This window comes from Silurus meridionalis, chromosome 14, assembly GCF_014805685.1.
Source record: "Silurus meridionalis isolate SWU-2019-XX chromosome 14, ASM1480568v1, whole genome shotgun sequence".
NCBI lineage: Eukaryota > Metazoa > Chordata > Actinopteri > Siluriformes > Siluridae > Silurus > Silurus meridionalis.
Window position 1 is genome coordinate 2,173,654 of NC_060897.1, and position 17,197 is coordinate 2,190,850.

Genomic DNA, 17,197 nt, shown 5'->3' on the forward strand with positions numbered 1-17,197 from the left:
CATGCAGTAAACAGATTATCCATATCACAAACAAAACCTTAAAGCATATAAAAAAAGAAATAAAAAGCATTTCTAGAAAATTAAGCACGATAATTTAATAAAAATCCAAAATAATTTTACATTTTTTTATTATCGTTATAAATGCAGTTTTAAAATATCAACAGACTCCGTGACATTTTTCAGTGGTGTGATAGGAGTAAAAGAACAATAAAAAATACATTTCAGTAACAATTAAATAATTATTCTTAATTAATCATAATTGTATTTGCTTTAGTAAGTAAATGTGTTAATAGCAACAAAAAGTTTGATATATCTGCATCAGGGTCTGGACGTACGACGGCGTATTAGGGCTAATACGGGATAAAAAAACACCCAAAGATTTGGAAGGGGAGGGGCAGGGAATTTCCGAGTTTAAAACTCAAAACTTTTAAGTTGTAAGTGAAAATTTTCTAGGTTAAAACTCAAAATTTGCAGGGAATAAACTTGAAAATTTAGTTTGTAAAGCACAAATTTGTTGGTTTTTTTCTATCAACTGAGAAAACCGCATATACACTTTACAAGGTTTGGTAGACGTCATTTGTTCTGCGCCAGATCTAATCAAACTTTACTTTTACTTGGATTTAGCAACAAGGAAATACTTCCATTTTCTTTTTCATACCAAATTGGCCCTAATACGCCATCATAAGGACAAATTTTCCTCTAGAATGAATAAAGTGATCTGTCTAGCCATTAAAACAGATTCCTGGTTAATGAAAAACAACTTATTTTAAAGTTCACGTAAAAGAAACATAACAATGATAATATCTTAACAGTGGAAAATTATCTGAACACTATGTTACATAAATGTCCACCCCCTCATAGTCATTGTACACATCACTTCTTTGTTCATCAGCACCAACATTAACATAATCATCATCAGAACCTTCTGAATCCTCCTTCTGCTGGAAACATGTTTCTGCCTTTTCAAAAGCAGCGTTAATCTCTGCTTCCTCATAGTCATTGCTCACATCACTTTTTTGATCCTCAGCATCAACATTAACATAGTCATCATCTGAATCTCCTGAATGCTCCTTCTGCTGAAAATGGTTTCTGCATTTTCATAATCAGCTTCATTGTTATCTGGCTCCGTCTGTTCTGGGGGAATCTCATATGAGTTTCTGGCACCTATGAATTAATCGAGTCAAAATGCATGTTTATCCGTTATTTTCTTTATATTAATATAGATATTAAAACAAGTCAACAATTTTTATTCAGGTTAAGACGATCATGTGATTTAATTCCTTAAAGAAATTTAATTTGTAATTACTTTATTGAGTTCATATACTGACCCTAACCCTAGTTCATAAGTTCATAACTCTAACCCAGCTAACACTGGTGACTCTTTCCAGTAGGAAAAATGACCTCCAAAAAACTTTCACTCTGTCACTAATATACACATTTTAAAAATCCATTTATGTGGAGTAACTACACTACTGTCAGAATTACCGTATTTTCTGAACTATAAGCCGCTACTTCTTTCCCACGCTTTGAACTCCGCGGCTTAAACAATGAAGCGGCTAATTTATGGATTTTTCCTGGGTTTTTCCTGGTTTCACAAACTTCAAGCCAAAAAACTGAACCCCATAACATTAGACCAATGAAATTTCCGAACAGGTTTCAGGTGAACCAATGAAATTCTTTATATTAAATCAGATGCGCTCCCACTGAATCGGGCCGCACCACATCATAAATATGGATGATGGTTCTCTGACGTTTGACCTGCCGCTCACTCGGACTGTCTACAGGAAATGCGAATCATTCGTCACGCTGAAAACAACCGGGCATGAAAACACACTTCACCTGTGTTCTGAGCTGCACGGCATCGGGAGAAAAGATTCACTGATGGTGATTTTTAAACACACGACGATGCCAAAAGAAAAACTCTCGAGAGAAATAGTTGTGAAAGGAAGGAGGAAGACAGTGAACAATGACTTTCTTGGTAGGCTACTGTTTAGATACAAGCCGTGTAACAGACACTGTCTTTCGTTAAAGCCTGTGTAAAGTTCATTAGTTTTAGTGTAGACACCTGCGGCTTATAGACAGGTGCGTGTATTTATGTTCAAAATAAACATCTTTGTAAAATTCAGTAAGTGCGGCTTATATTTCTTAATATGTGTGCTTAATAGTCCGGAAATTACGGTACTTTTAAAGAAAATTAATGAGAGTTTAAAATGCAGTGGTGCGATCTATAAACTACATTATATTAGTGAAACTTTATAACTCACACTGTTTGCTGTTCTTCTTCTTTAGTTGAACCTTTCTTCTATTTTGCATTTTCAAAAAGCAAATGATGATTGAAACTAAGAGGAGAAGTCCTGCTGTCACTCCTACACCAATGTAGGGAGCCAGAGATGCTGAAGTAGAAATCACCATCATCATTATCATCATCATTGAAAAACTGTAGAAAATAACTAAAAGAACTAGTTTATTTTACTCCACCTTTCACAGTAATGACGAGGACCTCAGTGGCAGTGGAGGTAAAGGAACGTGAATTCACGCTAACTTCATAAGTACAGCTGTAGTTTCCCTGATTGACAAAATCTGCCTCAGGGAACAGGAAGATGGCTGAGTGGTTAACAGCTGATTGAGTTTTGGTGAAGTTAGATCCACTTAACTTTAAATGGAAGGAACCGCCTGGATGCTGAGGTTTGGTGGAGCAAATAATGGAGAAGCTGGAACCCCTTGTCACCTCTGGTCCATCAGATCCCCAGTGAAATGAACCACTGGCAGCACTGAAGGAGACACGGGGCTGCAGCAGGTTCACTACAAAACAACAAACAGGTTCAAATGTCATATGTTACTAGCAAAAAACCCTCCAAGTGAAAATAAAGAAATGATAAAGGTGCACAATAAATAAATATAAATAAATGTCAGGCTGGTAAAGACATGACTATTTACAGTTTCTGCAATATAAGCAAATTGTTTCACAACATTTATTATATTAAAAAACAGGATGTCAGCTGGAGACAGGGAGGAGATGAATTGTTATGTAACGCTCCTTGATTCTCATTTGTCTAAGCACAGCTCATTCATCTCCGTCTCATTGTGCTGTCAGTAACTGCTTCAGCCTGAGAGAGAGAGCGGCTGAGCTGGTGGACGACACAGAACACACACACACACACACACACACACACACACACACACACACACACACACAAATACACACAACATGAATTTTACATTCATAGAGCAGATACCAGTGGTGAGTCGTGCATTTCATATCTAGGCCTTGCTTGGACTCCTACCTGAGTCAATACATACCATCATTATGATGCCACGGCCATAGAAACTATCAATATTATATAGAAACTCAGTATAACAGAGCGCTGCATTACAGAGGGAATCTGAAAATTAAGTATATCGTCCAACACTGACATGTTACTCCATTAAACCTAATATCTAATGCACCTCAGACTGTGCAGCAAGCAGCAGTGGTGTTTTGATACCCTTGGGAGGGAGCATGTTGAGAACAATTTGGTTCTCTCACCCACCACATCTTCAGTTGTGTCACCTGCCCCATTGCATAAATGTAATTTCATTTCAGGCCAAATAATTTAAAGCTCTTTGAGCATGTGGTGTTGGTGTGAAAATGGTGAAAAGATAAATGGCCTAGGCAGCTACGACTGAGGACACAGCAGGAGAACAGCCAGTACATCTGGTCACACCTACTTGCTAAGTCACAATCCTGAAATACATCCTGACTGATAAAAATTATGTGCAGATTCTCATGTGCATTTGCAAGTGGATTCTAGGGTTAGGGTTAGATTGCAAATAATCTAATTCAATTCAATTCATGATTCCACACACTGGGACAGTTAACAGAAGAATTTTCTTCAGGAACAAGAAGATTGCGGTTATATAATAAGTATGAAGTGTGCTATTGAGTGGGTTCATCTCCAAAACATTAATAATGCAGCAATTGTGGAGAAACTGATTTAATTCTGAAAAACACAGCATGTCTGCATGTCTGACCATACACAATAAATGTAATAATTTAATTTACATTTATGGCATTTAGCAGACACCCTTATCCAGAGTGTTGCATTGGACAGAGGGCAGGGGTTCACATTGTCCTAGGTGGATGTGGGAGGGGTGTCCTATGCTTAAAAATCAGAAGATCACAGTGGAGGAGACCAAGTACAAGACCACCAAGTAGGAGTGTGTTATTCCTCTCCCTTCAATACTCCCTGCTTGGGTACACATATAATTTACTACTTCAATCAGAAATATTCGTTCTGGGCAAAGTTCATGTTCTGACTGTCTCCCAAGTTTTCCTCCACATCCTTACATGCTAACGTTTTAGTCAGGAGTTCTGACTTTTTCCTCCTTGAAAAAAATTCATGCTGTTTCATAGGAGGAATAAAACACCATACATTTGTATATACATATTGTAGAAACAGTTTACAACTAAGGATACACAATATCCTCTTAATCAAAATGTGCCATCATTTATAATTTATTTTTCTTTACATAATCATAACAGCAAAATACTTAACTAGTTTGTGTATTAGTCTGTTGGTTTGTCAAAAACTGAACAGATAATAAAAAATGTGCAGAGTGAGAATTTAACCAGGTAACCAAATCCCAAGCAACTGACAGAATCCAAACATGAAATAGGCTAAGGTCAGACAATTGGACAACAATAATGTCAGGTTATAACAAGAACGAGAAAGAAATTAGATCAAACACCAGGATTCAATTTGCACTTACCCACAGTAATGCTAATGGAGCTGCTCCTGGATGAAGTGGAGGATGTTTCCCTGTATGTGTAATCACAGGTGTACTCGCCCTGATGTGAAGCTTCTACAGTCAGAGTAAATGTTGTTGTAGACTCTGCAGTTTGCTTCTTTATTGATGTTCCAGTTTTATATAAACTGAAGTCTACAGAGGTGCATGTTGGGCTGGGTGTGGAACATCTGAACTGAAGGACTTCTCTAGGTGAAACCACAGAGTTTGGGGAGATCCGAGTCAATGTAGGAGCCTGCATGTCTTATCATATAGAAAAATAGTAATTTAGTACCTAAATATGCTGAATCAGGTTATTAGAATAAAAATAATAATAACTTACTTGAGCACACGACTCCAGCATCTTCATGGTGTCCACAGTTCTCTACTCCAAATCCTCTGTGTGAGCACTGATCTATGTAGCTCTCAGTTCCAGTACACTGAACATCATCCAGCCAGGTTGGTTCAGTTCCCTGACCAAAGTGAGCATTACGAGGAGCACTGACGGCTTTACCACATCCAAGCTGCCTACACACCACCTCTGCATCCTTTAAGTCCCAGTAATGATCACACACTGTTCCCCAACTGCCATTGTTATGGATCTCCACTCGACCACAGCAGTTACTTGAACCATTCACCAGTCTGATCTGATTATGCCCTGATTTATTATATAAATATAGGCAGAAGGTTTTTATTCATTATTGATTTTAAATTTTAAAAAAACATTAAAAAAAGAAATAGACTATTGTAGACAATAGTCTATTTCTTTTTAAATGGGTCATAACATAACTGAAAGGAAGAAAAATCAATAATAAATAAAAACCTTAAAATAACCTTAAAAAACACAGCATGTCTGCATGTCTGATGTCCCCATTGTTTTCTCCCACTTGTTAAGCTACTCATTGTTACCTCCTGTACTAAGTTTTCAGCCTGTATTTAAGTTCTCTTGTGCCTCAGTATATTGTTTGGTTTAATGTTGTATATCCATTTCATTGTGTTAAGTTTCTCCAATTTTGTCTCAAGTTAACCTGGAAGTTATTTGCCCTGTTCTTTGAGAATCTTTTTGCTCTAGTGGTTTAGATGTAGATGATAAGATTTTTGTTGAACATTCGGAGAGGATCTGACTCTAACATTGTATTCATTTAAGTTGATTTACTAAAATTAAGGTGTCTGCAAAATAATTGGGTTTTTTTTAGCAGTTAACACAATTCAATCAGTGCCATATAAATATAGTCACAATCATTACAAGGACACAATACGAGAGTTTTCTGTACCTGAGCAAGTAACACCAGCATCTTCACCATGGCCACAGTTGTGTTTCCCGAATCCATTATGACGGCACTGTGTGATGTCACTTTCATTTCCAGAACACTGAACATCATCCAGCCATATTGGATCTTTTCCCTGACCAAAGTGGGCACTTTGATGAGCACTGACAGCTTTACCACATTCAAGCTGTCTACACACCACATGTGCATCATTCAGATCCCAGCTATCATCACACACTGTTCCCCACTGGTTATTATAATAGATTTCCACTCTACCAGAGCAGGAGTCATTGCCATTTGCGAGTCGTATGTTAGTGCCATCTAATACAAACAGCAAAATGCATGTTAATATTAAATTATTCCAATTAATTTTATTACTACATTGCAATATTACTTCACTTTTATTATTATAATACAGTATATTTTCCAATCAAGTATAAACTAGCAGCAGACCCCAATATACCCAACAGAAGCTTAAATAGACTATGAAAAAGTTTTAAAAGCTTTAATAGAATCTAATTTTGCAAAAGACTTAAATTAAACGATTCTTAATAGCAGGCAGTGGCTGTAGCTGAATATTGGTGAAAATGTTTAGTAAGACAGGAATGGAGTGATATCAGTATTTAGGAGATGGCTCCCACTGGCATTTGGCTGAGTGATTCTCTGGCAGAGAGTCTTTTCTTCTCTGATGTCCGCTTCCCTTTGAGTCTGGTTCCTCTCAAGGTTTCTTCCTCATGCCATCTCAGGGAGTTTTTCATTCACCACAGTCACTATTGGCACTCTACAAAGCTGCATTAAGACCAGGTTCCTTTGTAAAAAAGCACTATACATAAAAAATCAATTTGAATGAATTAAATTCTCCTGAACAAGGCCATGTGCACACTAATATGTTTTTATTTAAAAAGGCATATTTTCTCTCTGTTTCGGTCTTCTGTTCACACCGAGATTAAATTTTCATTCAACGAATACGCTTTTTGGAACTGCTTTCCAAAGTAGATTATTTTGACTACACCATGTCGAAGCATCTGTAGCAACTTTTGGGAAATTATTGAAAATTCAAGTGTGGATGTGGAGCGTTGCCATTTTCAAATTTCAACAGATTAGTGTAGATGTAGACCAAGTGATCATGAGTATTTGCTAGCCCAGCACACATTGGAAATTAATAAATTCAGTGGAAGAGTGAGAGAGGGAGTTCTGGGAATACTCAGACTATGGAAGAAAATCACACTTCTTTTCCTGCTCACAGCTGCAATGTGATCAGTGGTAGCAACCAATCTCCTGATTAAATCTCTTAACCTATCTGTTAGACAGTGGGTAATAGCATGAGGTAAGCCTGACTTTAATGTGAGATAAATTGTGAACCCCGACCAGCACAATGTCCCCTGGTATTCTGTAATTTCTGAAGACATGATGAACCAAGGGGGAGTCATTTCAATGGTTGTAGGGACACCCTTGAAAGGGACTAGACAACATGATTTGGAAAATAGTTCTATGAAGTTCTTTCCAAAATGCTTATATTAATTTCAGATGTTTTCTCCATGGGTTTTCATGAGTCAAGGAGGCAAAGAGGATCCTGGGGTCAGGACCGAACCCTTGGTTAGTGTCGGCAGAGAGAAGAGTTCAAGGTTGGATCACCAGGTTTGTCAGGATGGTGTCGTTATTTGACGCTCCCATCACTGAGGTTGACAGGTAGCTCGCACGCAGTGAGCTCGTACTTAACCTCCAGTAAGAGGACCCGAATGAATCATACAGCATGATGGGGTACCATCTGCAGGTGATGGTGGCCATGCAGAATTTTAATGAGGAGGGCTGGAGCTGGAACACCATGTTACACTGTGTAAAGAAGGCCTGAGATCTTCCAGATATCACAGAGAAACATAGGTGAAGTTGTGTGAAGGCCAGTCTGGGCTTCAGTGGGGGAGCAGCTCCTGGGGCAGTGGAGGATGGGGGTCAAAGTTAGAAAGCCAGTTTTTGGATGGCTGTGGTCAATTCCTGAAGCGGTTTCATGGGTGGCGAGGTAAGCCTGCACATTTCACCAGAGAAGAGCTCGAACTGCTGAATTGAAGTGTGTACTTGGTGGCTGTTTCCTGTTCATAAATGCAACAGGTGTACATAACTATACTGTTCCCCTCCTGGAGGTTTTAAAAAGTTCATTAATCCGTTTCACAAAATAAACATGGTTTGTACCTGTTTATCCACATCCCAGAGTAACCATAAGGTACTTTTATGATGTATGAAGAGTCATCAAAGTCATCATTAACCATTTCTAGTTTCCAGACAAAAGGCCTCAAGGGCAATTCTTACTGGTTCAGCTAAACTTATACTCCAGTAATGGGTTAAGAATCGATTTGTTATATATTAATAAAATAATTGAATTTAACCAACATGTTAGACCACTCTGTCATGTTTTAAACATACAAATACTACATACATTTTCTAAATAAATAATAGTTAAAGAACACGAGTATGTATATTTGCAAATATAAAGATTTTCCCTTCCATATTGTAACTTTATTTAATATGCTAAAGAACTAAAGATCTGAATGTGATGAAGATTAAAATGATTATGATAATGATGTAAATTCTTTATTGATTTTGGTGGCACAGTAATTCTAAATTAATTGATATTTCTGTAGATATACTGTATGTTTTTGTTATTAAATTTGTGTCTTGTTTAGAATTAATTTTACTGTGCTTGCTGCGTTGTGTGAAATATTAAAAAAATAGATTTTATAATAATAGAAGATGAGATGACCTCGTAGATCAGTGTTCTTGTAGTGCAGGAAATGAGCGGAAGTCCCTTAATTCACACTTTTATTGTGTATTGTGCGGCCACTCTATCTCGTACTTGTAGTCTTGAACAATCTTACAGCACTGTATGACTCTGTTAAAAATATATTACTCCATGTATTATTTATGGAAAACAATCATTTTAAATATTCTAATAAATCGGAATGAATCTAATTGTATGCGATTTTATTCAGAATATTAACACCCCTGATATAGAGAGAAAATCTAATTGAAATGAAAAATACACTTACCAGCCAGCAGTGACGCGCTAAGAGCACTGACTATAGAGAGAAAATAAAGATGGTGTAAAACAGGGTTGTGCAAACTTAACAGAAGTAACAGAAATAGAACACTTGTGAATGACTGTGCGATCGAACCAAAGCTCTGTGCTTCTGCTACACAATGCTGTTCAGACTGTAATGCGTTTGTAATGAGACTTGTTCGTGTTTGTGCTTTTAATTAGTTCAGTGCAGAATTTAAAATATTGGCACCCTTTGTTAATACATGAACACTGTATAATATAATTTATACCCACAGTGTGGTGTTTAATTCTGGATTCTGATTGGTGAGTATTTTTATTACCAGCTCTAACAGCAATACAGCTGCAGATCACAGGATTATATTAACACACTTATTTTACTCTCTTTATATTTGGCAAACATCTGAAGCTTATAAGAAATATAAACCATCGCCTTCGTTCTGGAGAGCACTAGAAGTCTATCACATTTTGACCTGTTTCTACAGTGAAAAGAGAACCAGGATTGACAGAAAATAAATCCTAACAACCATTAAATGGTACTGTTGAGCATAAGTTTCTTGTCAGTCATGAAATGCATCTTGGGTAGCAATTCAAGAAATGAAAATGTTTGTGAATGTCTCACATATAAAATATTTCCAATAAGTAATTTATCATTTTTCTACTTAAAAATAGAGACATGCTTTATCTTCATACGGCAAGACATTATAGACTATTTTGGCACTTCCATACTTCCATAACTGTGTCTATGAGCAATACAAATATTGAATTATTACATTATAACAGTAAAGATTGTTTTTTTACAATCTATGGAAACCACAACAACTAAATTGAAAACACCTTATTTTTTTGCTCGAAATAGTATACGTTTAAAATTTTTATCTGAGTTTCAGATCTGAGAATTAAGTATAAATGTAAAAATTGTAAGCCGTTACTTTTCTCATTTAAGATGATATTCAACAATTCCCAACATTGTTTATACAATTGTTTCTCTCAATTTCTGCAAATGGAGAATGTTTTTACAGTAAACACAGTAAAAAAAATTACACAAAGATTTATTGTGAAAATAACCCTGCATTGTCTCACCTTAACTCTGCCTATACAATACACATAAAATGTGAAAATTATACAGTTATATCATGAACAAGGAAAAAATAATTAATCAAATTTTTGACGTTACCGAGCATTAACGTAAGATGAAGACTCAGCATCCTGGTCCTTGAGGAGTTCTTTAGTTTGGTTCTAGATGCAGTATCACTGCTGCTGTTTTCTCACAGAGAACCTCATGAGACCATGATGATCGGTTCCTCGTTCATCTGAAGAGGTGGAGTTTCTTTTATTTTTTTTTTGCTTATGATAGATGGGAAGTGTAAAACTGGTTTTGCTGCAACAGCCCAAGTATCACTTGATAGTGAAACGTTCTTCAAGAAACCAGAGTGTGAAAACATTCTACTGTACTTCCTCTTTTTTATTCTCTCGGACACAGCTGTGACGTGGCTTCCTGTGTTTGACTTGTTTGTATTTTATCAGGCGTTTTTCATACTTTAAACTTTACAGATTTTTTTTTTACATAATAATAATCCTTCTCTTCCTGTCACCCCTCTTCTCTCTCTCTCTCTCTCTCTCTCTCTCTCTCTCTCTCTCTCTCTCGCTCGCGCTCTCTCAATCTCTCGCTCTCTCTCAATCTCTTTCTCTCTCTCTCTCTCTCTCTCTCGTTAAACATGCTTCTGAGGTTCCAGTGACCACTGCTCCTGCCTCTTCCCTCTGTGGATCTTCCCACTTCGTCCTGGTCTGCCTCTGGATAGTGTTCTCTTCGTTTGGAGGCCACTCTGTGCAGCTTGGGATGATTCTCATCAACACCTTGGGTGGCTCATGAAATTCCGGAGTAAGAACAGGAGCTTTGAGGATGGACTTGGACTATAGTTAATGTCAACAGTCTGCCACATTGACTCAGGACTACATTTCGCTGCGCTGGAATTATCCCAGACGGACACTCACCGGTCCCGCGGACTCTGGATGCTGCAGCTGTGGAAGACTTGAGCCAAGCCACAGGACTTCGAGATCTCGACTCAATCGCTTCGCCCCTCTCCGCGAGACAGAATGCGATATCGTGATTTTTGGAGATTCCAACCTCCGGCATGTCCGAGCAACCAGAGCCAAAGTTAAGGTACACACTCGCTGTTTTCCTGGTGCTCGTGTTCCCAGTGTTCACAGCGAACGACTGTGGTTAAGCCAGGCGTAGCTTGAAAATACACGGTCAAGTCAGCCACAATTTTATTTTTATTATTTGCTTTGCGTGTCTAATCGTGCACTTACGGTATGGGTCATGGGCGCGGTCAAAAAAGATGTAAAGATGCTTTAGAACGGCGTTTCTGTTATAAAATAACAATAATGTATTGTTTTTTTTTATCAAAAAACAAATACAATTTTTAAGAAACATAAACATCAGTGCATTTGAATCGCCACATTCAAACACTCATAAAACATTTTCCTTTATAGGTTTGCTCATTCTTTGAAATAATTCTTATTTAAAGTCTCCCTGTCTATGATTCTGTTAAATTTCAAGTCATTTTACAGTAGGTTTTTTAAGAAAAGTTAAAACAAATTCACTTCAAACATCAGTGCATCTTCAACCATGTCCTATATTCAAACGTTCATAAAACATTTTCTTTTATTAGTGTTTGAATGTGGGACATGATTAAAAATGCACTGATCTTTGGAGTGGAAATGATACAGAAATCGCTGATCTAAATTTCCATGTAGTGGCATTTTCTGTAATTTTCGGAGTAAGGTAATAAAATGTTCTGTATTCGTAGGTTGGACAAACAATATCCACACATCACATAAATTGAACAGGTGAACTACACATCTACCTCAACATAACACACTGCCCTCTAGTGGCTGATCAATAAAAATGATAATCTCTAAGTCTGTAACCGGGGGTGGGGGGGATGGGGGGAAACACCTCGATGGCCCGCTTTTTCAGAAGAGTGCGCACCTCTTTTTCCAGGACCAGAGACTGCTTGGGACACATCCTGTTGAACCGGGAGGAGAAGATGCAAACTGAATCATGTAGCCCTTTCCTACAGTACGCAGGACCCACCGAGAGAGGTGCCACTTGGCCTACTATAAATGTGACCCCTACAGTGGAGGCTCAGGGACAGAGGGTTCTCATGAAAGGGCAAGCCACTTCACACAACCAAGGTCATGCGGCATGCCTTACAGGCCTTTGAAATGTGAAGAGATCCCGGGTTCCTGTTACAGGGCCCCATGTTGGGGGCTCCTTGTCATCACGTAACATTAACGACAGACGCCTCCCTGGTTGAAGCAGTCATATGTGGCCACTTAGCCAAATGTCTATGGAAAGGTCACCATTTCTCGTGGCGCATCAACTGCATGGCCATGCTTCTAGCATTTAAGCATTTCCTCTTAGACCTAAAGGACCATCATCAAATATAGACAGCAGAGCACAAGTGGACCTGTTTGCGACTTATAAGACCTTGCACCGTCCCCTCTGGTTCTCCCTTACTTACCCAGCCCCCTCTTGGGCTGGACACTATGGTACAGGTTTGGCTGAGGCTCCGCCTGTACGCTTTCTTCTCGAATCGCTGCTCCTGGACGTTCTGGTGAGACTTTGATAGGATGGAGTCCATCTCCTCCTGGTAGCCCTTTTGCTGGCCAGGCCAGCCATGGTCTGTCAACCTGGTAAACCTTCTCAAACACCCACACTGGGAAACTCCCCCAGGAGGGACCTTCTCTCTCAGGCAGGGGGTGCTTTGCTTCACCCCTGCCCTATGTTGTAATGGCTGTGGCTGTGCCCACAGCTCTTAAGATTAGATAAGATAAGATAAACCTTTATTCGTCCCACAGTGGGACAGTGGGTAACATTTCTACGTTACAGCAGCAAGACAAAGAAATAAAAATAAATGCAAATATATAAAAAAGAATATATACAAAAAAATAAAAACAAAGAAATAAAAACAAATAATAATAATAATAATAATAATAATAATAATAATAATAATAATGATAATAATAACAAACAAAGAAATAAAAATGCAAAATAAAAATGCAAATAAAAATGCAAATATATAAAAAAGAATATACAAATACTATAATGACAGTATATACACAGTACAATGTATAAATACAAATAGGGGGAGAAAAAAAAGTATGCATTTCAGGTAATATTTCAAGGTGGTATTGCACGTAATTTTGCACATGATTCATGTAATATTGCACACAGATAATGTTATTGCACAGCTTAAAAAGTAATAACAGTGTTGTATTTTGGTGACTGGTTTTACTGGGAACAGCTTTGGTTGTAAAGTCTAATAGCAGCAGGGAGAAAAGACCTTCTGTAACGCTCCTTCAGACACTTATGATGTATCAGTCTGTCACTGAAGGAGCTGCTCAGCGATGTAACGGTTACATACAGGGGGTGGGAGGCGTTCTGCAGCAATGATGATAGTTTTGCTACCATCCTCCTTTCTCCCACCTCCTGTACAGTGTCCAGGGGAATCCCCAGGACTGAGCTGGCCTTCCTGATCAGCTTGTCTAGTCTCTTCCTATCCTTAACCACTGGTCTTTCAGCTGTGGTTATAGAGACCATTCTCCAATCCAGAGCGCCTGTTCACTACATGGTGTGGAAGTCACCAGTTAGACCCAGTTAACTGCCCGGTCAGCTCAGTGCTGGAATTTCTTCAAAACAGTCAACCAAAGGGTTGTCTCCTTCCACCCTAATGGTTTACGTGTCTGCTATTGCGGCCTAAAAGAAAAGTAAAGAGGGTCTGAATACTTTCTGAATGCACTATATATAAAACTGTAATTATTTATATTATACTAGTTCAGAGCACAGAAGAGCTCATTCCAAATTCACACTTTTTCTCCCCAAATTATCCAATTTTTATAGACAGTTTTGACAGAACTGCTCTTTCTAACATCTTACTTTAGGTGAATCTTATGTCAAATTAGATATCCGTACCTTAAATATACATATATTTATATATATGCATTTGTATTTATTTGTCTTATTTACATAAGCATTTGTTTGGATCGATATTCAAACTATTTAGATATCACTATAATTATAACACAATTGGTTACAAAGTTTTACTCCCATTCAAGCTAATTAATTATTTTTATTTATTTCCACATTAAAATCAACTTGTTCTAGATTTTATACCTAAATGTTTCTTCAAACAGATTAGAGGAACTCTAGAGGAAGAGTCTGGTTCCTTTAAAGGTTTCTTCGATATTATAAGACAGATTGTCAGGTGCCTGAATATTTTAGCAAAACATGGTATACCTGTAAAGCTACTCATGGCAAAGCCTAATGCTAAACGTGCTATACAATTTAAGATCTCTAGAGGGCAGAGCCATGCTGGAAGTGACCACAGTTATAAGGATAGAAATGTTTCACTGGATAATCATGTAATTGCAGTAATGCTATACAGGTCCAGAAAATCTCAATAAAATTGTTTACAAAATCATTTCATGTCTAATCATTTTTACAAAAAAAATAAAAAAAATAAAAAAAAAATAAAAAAAAAAAATATATATATATATATATATATATATATATATATATATATATATATATATATATATATATATAAAAGATTTTACACAGTGTTTTATTCTTTATGATGTTAGTTTCTCATGTTACATTTAGAGAAGTTAGTCTCTAATCTGGTGGTCTAGTGGTTAGGATGCGGTGCGCTCACCGCTGGGGCCCGGGTTCGATCCCCGTTCAGGGAACTGACCCCAGCCATTAGGGTTGCACAAGCCAGTGCACTCTTAGTGCCGGTCCCAAGCCCGGATAAATGGGGAGGGTTGCGTTAGGAAGGACATCCAGCGTAAAAGCACGTGCCAAATCGAACATGCGGATCGTGAATACGGATGATCCGCTGTGGCGCCCCCTAATGGGAGAAGCCGAAAGAAAGGGTTTTTTTAGTCTCTAATCTTCACACCTTACAGTATGTACAGTGTGAACCGTCCAACAGAAGTGACACTATCAATAATTCGTTGGCTGATTTATGTGGTTAATTATTTAAACTACAGTATAAAGACATGTCGGGATTCTGCTCTGGGGTGGTGTGAAATGAAAGGAAAATTAAAATATTAAAGGGGCAGGATGCAAGAATCCTTTCAGAACTTGTTATGACCAAAGAATAACAACATATAGTATAGTATAGTATAGTTTAGTATAGTAAAGTATAGTATTTATACGTGTATAAATACAATTTTAGAATGATGTTACAACCCCAATTCCAAAAATGTTGGGACACTGTGTAAATTCGGATTATGGTTAGTCGTGTGAGCATGAACACATTTTAACTAATAGCTATTAAAAATACCCGTAGTTTGCCTCTGGGTTACTGATTGGAAGTTCAAGGGTTCAAGTCCCAGTGTCACTTACCTGCCATTCTTGGGTCCCCTGAGAAAGGACCTTAACACTCAGTGCTCTATGGTAAAGTCTTTGAGGACTGTAGCACCTATGGCACTGATCCAAGGGCAATAAAGTTAAGATGTTAACATCCACCTACTGTAGGCCCGAAGAGAGGTGGATTATGCCAATTCACCAGAGTTGCTTCAATTGAGTTAAACAGATGGAAATTCTATTGCCTTTATACACTACTAAATAATTAGCACTTTTATTAATATTTACAACCAAAAATATAAATAAGTTAAAAGAAGAGCTCTTAAAAAGAAAAAAAGAAGAAGGAAGTAAAAACCCTTGTAATGTTTAGTCAAAGTGGATTAAACATTATGTACAAGACACCAGGTTCATCTGGGTTTTATCTTTACACATCGCTTTTATAAACTTCAACAGTTTTTTTTTATTTTTAAGGTAATTTCCAAAGAGATTTTTAGCATAAGCGATGCATAAGTGATACTTTGCATAAGTGCACATTACACATTCTTGAGAATTTGTACATCTACTGTAAGATACACATTCTCCCTGTACTCCATCTTCCATCATTTTCTGAAAGTTCATCATGCTAATATGTCAGACGTAAATATTCATGTAATATATACATACACTTCTGCACACACTTGTAAATAATTATAAAGTTTTTATGCCTCATTATTACTATCTCTTACTTACTTCCTCTTTTCTTTACTGTTTATTATTGTATAATGTTTAATATTTGCTGTAGTTTGCTTCACCTTACAAATATTTCATTTACAAACTGTGACTGACATCAATACATATAACAAGTAAACTTGAAACTTGATCAGACTTAGTAAAAACCTGCTTCCACTATTCGGAGTTCCAATAATTTCTCATTTTGCCAGCGTTGCCTCAGTTTTGCTTCCTGTTTTTTTGATAAACGAAGACTTATTAATGTCTAAAGATTACATTTCAAAGGATTTTATGTCTATTTCATAGTTTAAAACTACATTTCAGAAGCTTATTTTGCTGACATTCACAGGGAGAAGAAATTGCAATGGAGGAAAATGCTGGTAACCAGAGACTCTAATCTATTTAGTCCCACAGCGCCCTCTTTGGGTGGGTGTGTATATCAGTACTATAGTATATCAGTAGCTCTTAATTCTCTATTGTTTACAGGACTGTGCTAACAACACTAACAAGAAATCAGGAACATCATGCAGAAATAGCTGGTTTAAATTTGGTGGCTTTCCCTGTAAGCAAGATGTTTTAAAGGCATGGCCTGTATTAAACAAATAAACACAAACTAATGTTTAATTCTTGACCTGAGGTTTATTTATTCAAAAATTCCTGAAAAAAAATGAGCTTGTGGATGAACTACAAATACAAGTAAAATTCAACTCAAAGGTGGTCTAAACTTCAGAAAACTTAATTTTATTAATTGCAAATAATACTATAGAGTGCAGTTTGCAAACTGTAAAATGCAGTTATGGTTAATTGCTAGCATTTTGGTCTGTTCATGAGAGATTATCCATATCACAAACAAAACCCTAAAGTATATTAAAAAAGTAATAAAAACATATCTAAAAAATTAAGCAAAATTATTTAATAAAAATAAAAAATATATATATTTTTTGTAAATTATTGTAATACATGTACTTTCAAAATATCAACAGACTCTGTGACATTTTTCAGTGGTGTTATAGGAGTAAAAAAATAATA

General features: G+C 37.0%; 1 protein-coding gene across 1 annotated transcript; it reads right to left on the reverse strand.

Moving 5' to 3' along the window:
• Positions 1–158: 158 nt before the first annotated feature.
• LOC124396544 (deleted in malignant brain tumors 1 protein-like) lies at positions 159–10,381 on the reverse strand. The gene is made up of 8 exons (XM_046865648.1): positions 10,259–10,381; positions 9,074–9,103; positions 6,039–6,353; positions 5,108–5,422; positions 4,750–5,028; positions 2,479–2,802; positions 2,265–2,393; positions 159–1,164 (listed from the first exon to the last, which is right to left on the reverse strand). The coding sequence occupies exons 1-8, from the start codon at positions 10,287–10,289 to the stop codon at positions 1,004–1,006; spliced, it is 1,584 nt and encodes a 527-aa protein (XP_046721604.1). The 5' UTR covers positions 10,290–10,381; the 3' UTR covers positions 159–1,003.
• Between the last annotated feature and the right edge of the window lie 6,816 nt (positions 10,382–17,197).

What these genes read in the sequence shown, in the direction of transcription:
- LOC124396544 (XM_046865648.1), bottom strand. Translation starts at nt 10,289, where the DNA reads ATGCTGAGTCTTCATCTTACGTTAATGCTCG. An exon ending in TGCTGGTGTTACTTGCTCAG is followed by an intron (nt 5,423 to 6,038) that starts GTACAGAAAACT and finishes ATAATAAATCAG; the next exon opens with GGCATAATCAGATCAGACTG. An exon ending in CCTCGTCATTACTGTGAAAG is followed by an intron (nt 2,394 to 2,478) that starts GTGGAGTAAAAT and finishes TTTCTACTTCAG; the next exon opens with CATCTCTGGCTCCCTACATT.